Source organism: Cynara cardunculus (genome assembly GCF_001531365.2).
Source record: "Cynara cardunculus var. scolymus isolate 2C chromosome LG 6, CcrdV1, whole genome shotgun sequence".
NCBI lineage: Eukaryota > Viridiplantae > Streptophyta > Magnoliopsida > Asterales > Asteraceae > Cynara > Cynara cardunculus.
The window spans coordinates 1,886,558-1,896,478 of NC_037533.1; the positions used below are offsets into that span (position 1 = coordinate 1,886,558).

General features: G+C 36.8%; 1 protein-coding gene across 1 annotated transcript; it reads left to right on the forward strand.

Annotated features, from left to right (window-relative positions):
- The first annotated feature begins 770 nt into the window (after positions 1-770).
- Positions 771-9,523, forward strand: LOC112514749 (probable glucuronosyltransferase GUT1). The gene is made up of 8 exons (XM_025121352.1): positions 771-1,141; positions 3,409-3,555; positions 3,822-3,886; positions 6,027-6,096; positions 6,939-7,157; positions 7,472-7,615; positions 7,826-7,961; positions 8,961-9,523. The coding sequence occupies exons 1-8, from the start codon at positions 776-778 to the stop codon at positions 9,188-9,190; spliced, it is 1,377 nt and encodes a 458-aa protein (XP_024977120.1). The 5' UTR covers positions 771-775; the 3' UTR covers positions 9,191-9,523.
- The last annotated feature ends 398 nt before the right edge of the window (positions 9,524-9,921 follow it).

Genomic DNA, 9,921 nt, shown 5'->3' on the forward strand with positions numbered 1-9,921 from the left:
ACTCATTTTAAGATGCGGTCTTTTGAAAATCAGTAAAACAAACTCAAAACCGGACCTTCAAAACTAAATCTGAGACATAAGCTACTAGGGTTCGATAGAGGACTTAAAAAAAGCTAACCATATAAAGAAATTAAAATTTGGTTAGGTATTTTACCTCCAATCGTCAATAAAGGGAGCTTTTGGACTTCAAACTTCGACCTTTGATTTCTCTTCTGAAACTCGACGAAATTTTTGGTTTTCTTGAACAAAAAAGGTAGAGGACTATGTTGGCTATTTAATGGCTAACTCTGTAACTTTTTTGTCTTAATAGTTGAAAATTCAAACTGATAAGAACTTTAAAAGAGTTGTCGTTTTCTAAATTCTGAAAATAAATAAATATGTCCTTTGTTATAACAGATACCTCATGTATGAGTAAGCTGCTATCTGACCTTTCCTCTAAACTTTCAGAAAATAACATTCAACCCTCTAACTTTAATACTTTGGCCAACTTTACATTTTTCGTCCTGAATCTGATATTTTTTTTTTTTCATAAATATTTAAGAGTTATAATAAGAGAAAAATTAAATAAAGATAATATATTATTTGGTTAATAAAAAATATAATAATTATGTATGCATAAAACATGTGAAATTTCAATTTTGGACATTTATATTGGGGGAGGATTAACCACTTTCGAGGACTATGTTGTAATTTTCCTTTTGGCCGAATAAACGACGTCGTTGTGACCTTCTTCCTCAAAAAGCTCTCACTCACTGCTGCTACTCCGACTCCAACAATGAGCAGCACAAGCAACATCAAGAGCAGACTATTCGGACCTCCTACCTCAACACGCTGCACCCGCTCACACCAGATCGGAGCCCTAGCCCTAATCTCCATCACCTTCTTCGCCACTAGACTCTTAGACCAATCATTCTCCTCCTCCACTTCACCCTTCCATGGCGATGAACTTGAATCCAACTTGATTCGTTTCTCAGAAGTCGATAGTTCAATACGGTGGCCTCATCGTGGATATGGATCCTACATCTTCCTCAAGATCTACGTCTATGATGAGAACGAGATTGACGGCCTTAAACAGTTGCTATATGGACGTGATGGAAAGATTTCGCCGGATTCTTGCCTTAAGGGCCAATGGGGTACTCAGGTAATCCGTTTTTCCTTTTGGATGTACGTGGGTTCGTGGATTCTATATCTTGATGCGTTCTTCAATCACAGTCGTGCCGGTGAAATAGTTCTTACAGATTTATGCGGATCAATTGCGTTTATATGATTCACTTGAACTCTGGTTGTTTGGTACTGTTGTAAAGTCTCATGATCCATTGTGATTTCCTATTACATATAATGATTTTGAACTAATCAGATTAGTTTCTGGTACCATATCACCACGATGAAATGATACATCCCTTCTTTTCCTTCCAAATCGCCATTGCAAATTTGCCTTTGTTTAGTGGAGTAGATAGAATGACAAATTCGAATTTGTAGTCTAGGCAACGACGTTTTTTCAATATGGAGATGGAGATGAAGCTTCATAGTACAATGGAGGACAACTATGTTGTCATGATAGTTAGGATGATGCCTTTTCTTTTACGTATTTGAGGTAAGAGACCGTCGTCCCTCTATGGATGTACTACCAGACTTCATGAGTGAAAAGGATTGAATGGACCTTGATAAATTCAATAGATTGATAACCTTCTGCTGTCCTTGACAGAGTTAAATATACTTTGGTTTCAAATAGAAAACTACTTGGTCACTTCCCAACTTTCTAGCCCACAACTCTGTACATGTCCTCATGAAAAATAACTAACAAATTCTTTGGAAAGAACACCCACTGCAGTCTTGTATACCCATCCATGAACTTTGGATTTGTTCTGGGCACTCATTTAGATCTTCTTGGTGTATCAAATATCAATACCACCCTCTTTGTCTTGAACCTTTTCCTCAAGGTTCACATTAATGAATTGGTGTTCAAACTCTCTTGCTATTGACCAGTCAGTCTTTTCCTCGGTGTGGCTACTGCCTTCTAATAGTAACAACCGCAGTTTGTGACACTTTTCATTGGTGATAAGCCTATAAGTCCTGCACAAGTAGGTGGCTGTTCCTTCCAAGAGAATTTGTCAAATTGTTAGTTATTTTCCATATCTCATGTTTAGAGTTAGTAGGCTAGAATGTAGGATAGGAATGTTTTAATTAAAGTATTGTCCTCTCTGGTGAGAGATTATAAGTTATCAATTTCAGAAATCTTGTAGCTTTAATCTCGCCCAAAGCTGAGTCCCTTTTCTGTCTTTCTTTTGCTGTTTGCTTGGCTTCGATTGGGACTAATGACTATTGGTGGTATTAGAGCTTGATGTAATGACCAACAAGGAACATATTGAACATCTGGATGCTGCGCTTGACAGCTTGGATGATAATTTTTCTCGACTGAAGTTGGCGATGGTTGGCTGATTTAATCACTTAGGGGATGCTATTAGCAAAATGATAAGTGCAGCGTTATTTTTTGTGATTTAAGCCCTGTTCATGAAATGATGCACAGATGTATTTGGATAGGCTACTAGACAGAGTCGCACGGAGCCATGCCATTACTACGTGCAGATGAAAGTAATGTGTCACTATTGGAAATAAATGCTGCAATTTCAATGGGAAGGCATTAGTGTTTTTAATCTACATGGATAACATTTTTATGTAATTTTTAAGGTAGTTGCTTGCATTTTTATCTTTCTGAGATTGTGATGATATAAAGTTTAATTCAACTTATCCGATGTTACATGAAAAACTAAATATGAAATTACTCTCTTCTTCAAAAGAGAATAGCTAATTGTGAAGGCTGTAAATGCCATTAAGGTTTGACACAGCAAGGTGGAAGGGGCCAACTATTTTAAATGGGAGTTTTTTTAATTCAGGCCCTTCTGGATTAACTAGGTTGCTGAATAAAGACCTAAATGGTATTGTGTCAATGTAATCTATCAAATTCTATATATCGTCACCATTGGCAATAAATGACCTAATCTATTGTCCATGAAGGATCATTCTTAATCCTTGATTGTTATAATTTGCTAGAAACAATTTTCACTTTTGAGATACAACTAGTTAAGGGAAGTGTCCAAACAAACTAGATACACATACCCCTAAAATTTGGAATTGGGGGCAAGTGTTCCGTAAGTACTTTATGTGTGAACAGGCTTTAGCCGTTTTGTTGCACATATAAATCACATTTTAATCATTGGTTGGCGCTATCTCCTGATCAAAGTTGACTATTGCCAAATCATATGAATGTAAAACCAACCGATACAACTTTTCAAACGTTTTCAATTTAACATAACGCTATACTTCTCTGCAATACAAATGATCTTAATTTTACTGCATCTATTTTTCTTTAAAGGTTATGCAATTTCTTCTATGTAATGTGAATCGTAGGTCAAGATACACAAGCTTCTACTTAAATCAAGGTTTCGTACACACAAGCAAGCAGAGGCAGATTTGTTCTTCATACCGTCCTATGTTAAATGTGTTCGGATGATGGGTGGTCTTAATGATAAAGAGATAAATCAAACATATGTCAAGGTAGTGTATCTAATATGATAACATAAATTGTACTTCAGTTGAGAATAGTTTGCTTGATTCTATCAGCAACAGTGTTACTTTCACATTTTCTTTTTAAAACTGCATTTATATTGATCTATAACTTACATTTAATTAAAAATTTCTGAACATAACTTTCATCATTTTTAAACAATTGGCTCATGTCATTCGTCTTTGTAAGTTGGAAATAGAGTGCTTGTGCTATTACCATGATAAAAGGTCCTTAATGTAGTGCCTGTTGCTTTCAGGTATTAAGCCAAATGCCATATTTCAGATTATCAGGTGGACGCGACCACATATTTGTGTTCCCAAGGTGTGTTTGTTTATGGTTATAACCTGTTCATCAATTATTCCTGTTAGTTCTGTATAAACTTAGAAGGATTACTGGAGGGTAATGAGGGTGAAGGGAAGGATTAGAAGGATCTTGATAAGCCACCAGTGAATCACCTTTATTCTAAAAGGAGTATAGTGGGAAATTAATTGTTGGGCCAGGGCATTACAGTCTTCTCTGAAATTCTGTTGGGAAGTGGGTACGTATTAGTATATAAATAGAGTCTGCCAATAAGAGGGCAGGCCTTCAAGTGGTTACTTTCACAATAGGAGAAGTCTCTGGCTCTCAAATTCCAGGGAAGTTACTTGTTCCTTCTTCCTTTCTCCTATACAATCAATATTCATCCTTCCCTGTTACTCTTAATTGTGCGAATCAGTGAGCCTTATCAGATCTCTCTTTGACGAACTTTGCACTTGAGAAATGTATTCTATTGGTCTTTAGCTCTTTTGCTTTAAACTACATTCTGAAGGAGAAGTTATTGAAAACATCTATGGATACAGGACCACCTTCATTTGCTGGATGACTGAATCTTTTCTTGTCAGATTTAAAATCTTGCATCAGTTCCAGCTTTTAACTGTTGTCTCCAAACTATTAGAAGGTGACCCATGTGCACCAAGGCCCCTCGGCTTTGTGTGGGTGGTGGAGGGAAGTTTCTCTATGCAGCTTCTTCTCTGCATTTTACGAAAATAGCTTTTATCTATCTTGAACCCTGATCCTCAGGCCACAAACGGGTAGCCTTACGGTTATGCTAAAGTTCTCCAGCTGTTTTTTAATTGTATACAGATGTAATCTGCATCCTTGTACTTCTGGTTATGCTGATTTGTAGTCCTTGCATAAATCGGTCACATTTCTGTTTAGCCCTTTTGATGGATCATTCAGATATATAGCTTGCTGCAGGAAAGGATGATGATAAATCTAATCCTATTTTTTAACAGGCCAAAGGCTCAATATTATTCTCTCCATCTGTCCCTAAAGGTGTTTATATTTGGCTTCTAAGTGATGATGCTAAAATTGATAAAATTGTTTTGTTTCAAGGCAGAAAATTGAGAACAATAATTAAACAAGAAGTAAGTATATTGAAGCATTTCCGGTTACGAAACTAAAATTGTCTGTGTCAATTCCGAATTTGAAATATGCTAGGCACGGTGCTAAAAGACGTGCCATGGCATGAGACGCTTCTCCGATGCCAAGTTAACCCCCGTAGTGGCCATGTAAGGTGAGGTGCACGCCATGGCATCTAGAGGTGCGGTATGGTGCCAGTTTTTCTGAAAGAGTTATTTGACTTTTTATATACTTATTAAAAAATTGTCTTCTCTTTTTTTTACATTATTATGGTCTCTTGATGTAACACTTTCTTGTAAGCTCTATATCTATTGTGCAACATATGATTTTTCTTCTTTTTTATGAATTTAATTGTTCAATATCATTGAGTAATAATATACATAAATGTGTAATATATAGAGTTATATAAGATATATATCTTGCCATCTTAAGCCACTCCTTGAAAAAACGCCATGGCCTCACCATGGCTCCTAAGGCTTGAGGCTTGATTTCGCCTCCATGTCATGCTACACACCCTTTAGAACCTCGTCTCTAGGTAAAAAGTTCTAAAATCAACTGGACTAGGGACAAGGCTGAATGATCCAATCAACATTCATTACTTGACCATGAATAGGTTTTTATGTAGCTTGACAGAGAACATCTTTTGGCGTTGGTGCCTTCCATCAAATCTTCTTTCTTTCTAACCTACAATATGGTTCCAAAAGTTACAGGCTGTTTTGGTGGAGGTGGGGGTTAAACAAGGAGGTTTGAGCATTTCTTGGAAATTGATGAATCGGAACAGGGCTTATTAAATAAGGATGGAATAGTGGATGTTGTAGTTATAAGATATAAGGGTGCTGTAGTAAATCCAGCTGAACTGTATAACTTTTTGCTTGTAGATTGGTGTGTCTAAAAGCCTGAAGTAACCGCAAACATTAATGTTAGTGTAGCAGCTGAGAGTGGGGCCTGTGATCACTATATGATTTCTTCTCAATTTACCATTAAAATTTAATACTCGTCATGCTTTTGTAACTTCAAAGTACCTTTCTTTATTGTGACTAACAAGTGCTAGTTTTGGCAGTGGCGCAGGGGCTCACTTATTCAAATCATGGGCTTCTTACATAAACCGTTCAATAATCCTAACTCCTGAGGTTGGTGCTCCTTCCCTCCCAAATTCACAAATTCAGATGAACAACACTTGGACAAATAAAAGGTCTTGATTCATGGTTCCCCAAAATGGAATGAAAACAAAGTTGAGTCCATTTTGGTATAATTTGAGCTAGTTTAAGTACGACAACATATAAGAATTAATATCTGGATACAATTTTATTTGATATAATTACTTGTCTGAAGGACTAGCTTCCTTTTTCCTTTGATACAATTACTCAAAAAAGATTTGAAAGATTCACTGTGTTTGAGAAAATCCGATTGATTTACACAACTTGAGAAAAAACAATTATAGCCTTATTTTTTTGTCTTACCTGATTTGAATTAGCTGTTAATCAAAATGGTCGGCAACCCTTAACTTGTAGGTGGCCAGCTAAGCAGCTATTAAACTGTTGAAGGAAATTCCTGTGAACATTCTGATCACTGTGACCTTTCTTTTTTTTAAAGATGAAATTGCTATAGTTGATGCTATTATGAGTTGGGCATTCTTGCAGAAAGAGTGGAAGGTCTGGTGTTCGACTCGAGACACCACTTACCCCTAGGAAACACGATTTACCTCCCGCATGATGGCCGTGGGACCTGTACGGTGTCACACTCTAGAGGGTGGCGTCATACTCTTTTTGCATAATGAGATTGGTCTTAATGTAATAGGAAGTTTTCTTTTTTGTATTTAATTTTTCCTAGATCAAGTGAAGTGTTTATAGAGAAAAGTGAATTAGAAAAGGCGGAATGCAATGATATGTTCTTTTTTTCCTCAACATACATGTGTGATGTGTATGAGTTCATGTTTGAGTCAAATAATGTTAAATGTACATGGTGAATACAGGGAGACCGGACAGATAAGAGGGACACAAGTGCCTTCAATACATGGAAAGATATAATCATCCCGGGGAATGTTGATGATGGCATGACGACTAATGGCATAAAGCTGGTAGAGCCTTTGCCTCTTTCAAAGAGGAAATACTTGGCAAACTACTTAGGTCGAGCACAAGGAAAGCTTGGCCGTCTTCAATTAATAGATCTTGCTAAGCAATTCCCAGATAAGGTATGTACTTTTTATGGATTCATGGCATGAACAACATAAGTCACCCATCATATTTGGTTTATCGAGCTAAATAACCCGCCTCTGGTGTAAAAGAACACACTGCCATGTAAAATCTTGAAAAAGCATTGCAATGTTAGTTTGTAAAAGTGACTTCAATAGAAGGTCATTTAACTAAATACCCCCCCTCTTCTCATATTTTGGTTATTGTCATTGGGTAACCAGAAATAAAGGGAAAAACTGAACTCTTAGTTCTGTTGATATCGCTTGCATTCTATGTTTCTGCAAACAGTTTGCATATTGATTTTTATGGACAGTTGGAATCTCCAGAGTTGAAGTTCAGCGGTCCTGAGAAATTGGGGAAGGCTGATTACTTTCTGCACTTGCGCAATGCCAAATTCTGCTTGGCTCCTCGTGGCGAGTCATCATGGACTCTTCGCTTCTATGAGTCCTTTTTTGTGGTCTCTCTCTCCCCTGAACTCTTTGCTTTTATGAGTCCTTATTTGGTTAACTGAACTGTTTAAACCAAAAAAATGAATAACCTGAACCTCGTTCAATTCGGGTGGATTATTCAGTTTTGGTTTTTTACCACAACCCTACCTGCGCTTGTGTTTCTATTGCACTTGCAAAATGGCGGTTCTGCAAATAATTCAAGTTTTCATGCAAAACAGGAATGTGTGCCTGTGCTCTTATCAGATCATGCAGAGCTACCGTTTCAAAATGTTGTCGACTACTCTCAGATATCAATTAAATGGCCATCTTCACGAATCGGTACTCAACTTCTTGAGTACCTGGAGTCCATACCAGGTTTGTTTTCCGGTACTTGGTTTTTATATTATGATATTTGCATGGGCAAAATACACCAAAATGCAGCAACGTTTGTCTTATTTGCTACTCCCTCCGTCCCAAAATTGACATGCCATAATAGAAATGGCTAATAGTTTTAGACATGAATAATTATTACACTTTTTAGTTAACCAATTTACAAGTTTACTCTTAATTAATGTATCTAATTTATCAACTATTAAACACTTATGCATTAAGGGTAGGTTTGGAAAGTTAGTTATATATATTTGAAAGTGAACACTTATTTTGGGAGGGAAGTAGTATTAACAAAGAATTTTGTGTCTCAATCAATGTAAGAAAGTTTCAAACTTTGTACCGAATACGACCATTAACCGTATTGATTTTGTAACATTTGATGATGTCATTGCCATGTTATGAAGTTATATTGTAGAATTGATTTTGGATGCCAATTGCCAAATAAGTTTATCTACGACTCTCCATGCAATCAGTTTTACATTTTAACTTGACAACTTGGTATCCATGTCATCAAATGTTACAAGATTTGCATGTTAATGTTCAAATTTGGTACCAAATTGGCAACTTTGTTACATTAAGCGGGAACAAGAATTTGTTACACTAAATAGGAACATGCAAACTTAGGGGTCCTTTAACAAACGCTTACCCTGTAAGCCTTTTCTGCCAAGAGTTACCACTCTCACTTACCTAATCGGGTAACATTATCGGCTATCAAAATGGATTGTGCTAAGCGTCTTTTATCTGGTAAGCTCTTACCGGGTAAAAGTCTTCTCCCCCACTTACGTGGTGAAATTCTCGGTCCTTTCTATGCCTCTTACCAGGTAAGATTCTTGGTCTTCGCCATGTTTACTGGTAAGGTAAGTGACACCTGGTAAACACTTACCGGGTAAGAGTTTGGTAAATGGCCCCTTAGATGCATTTTTGCCCATATTTGCATCACCATTTTTGTAAATAATTGCACATTTTTGGTTATGTGATGCTTAGACAAACACATAGAGGAGATGATCGCTCGTGGGAGAAAGTTGAGATGCTTATGGGTTTATGCCCCCGATTTGGAGCCTTGCTCTGCGTTTAGCGGAATATTATGGGAACTCCAGAGGAAAACAAGACGATTTCAGCAGTCAACCGAAACGTTTTGGCTGCATAATGGATCCATAGTTAATAGAGACTTGATGGAATTCTACAAATGGAAACCACCCATGCCTTTGCCCTAGTTTTTGGCTTTGGTAGGTTTTATCGAAACCGTGGATGTTTGGGTCAGCTTATGAGCACCTTGGCTTATCTGTCTTTGGTAGTTGGTAACGGACAGATGTCATGGAATAAAAGAGTTATACCAAACGAATCCTTGGTACTGAATCGTATTTGGCAATATATCTCACCTGAAATTAGGGTTCGGAATCCACGAAGACCCAAAGTTGTATTATCGTGATATAAGAGTTGCTCGTTGATAAGATCTTTGACCATTGTCCTTTTTCTAATCTTCAGTATGTGAGCGGGATCGTTGTGTTGTTCACGACCAATACGAATTTAATTGATTTATTGTATTATAAATACCTAGAGGACAATGAATTTTGGTTTCATTTATCTATAAATATATTAAAGTTTAATGTTCTTTTTCTTTGTTAGTCGCACGATAAGTTGTATAGATGGTAAAATGGGTTGGGGTTTGGATTCCGGTGAAAAAGGAAGTTATAGTGAGAAACGTAAGAAAAGATCTACACTATTAATCGTAATTGAATGTCAACACTAATAAGGTGACACCAAGATGTACTGGATCAATTTTCTTCTAAAGCATAATTCATGGATGTGCATGAAATTAGAAACGATCAAAGGTTTAGATTTTTTCTTATAAATACAACCCTTATCCGGACAATACATCGTTCAACCTTTGACCGATTTAAAACAATCCGGACAATACATCGTTTAACCTTTGTCCGATTTAAAA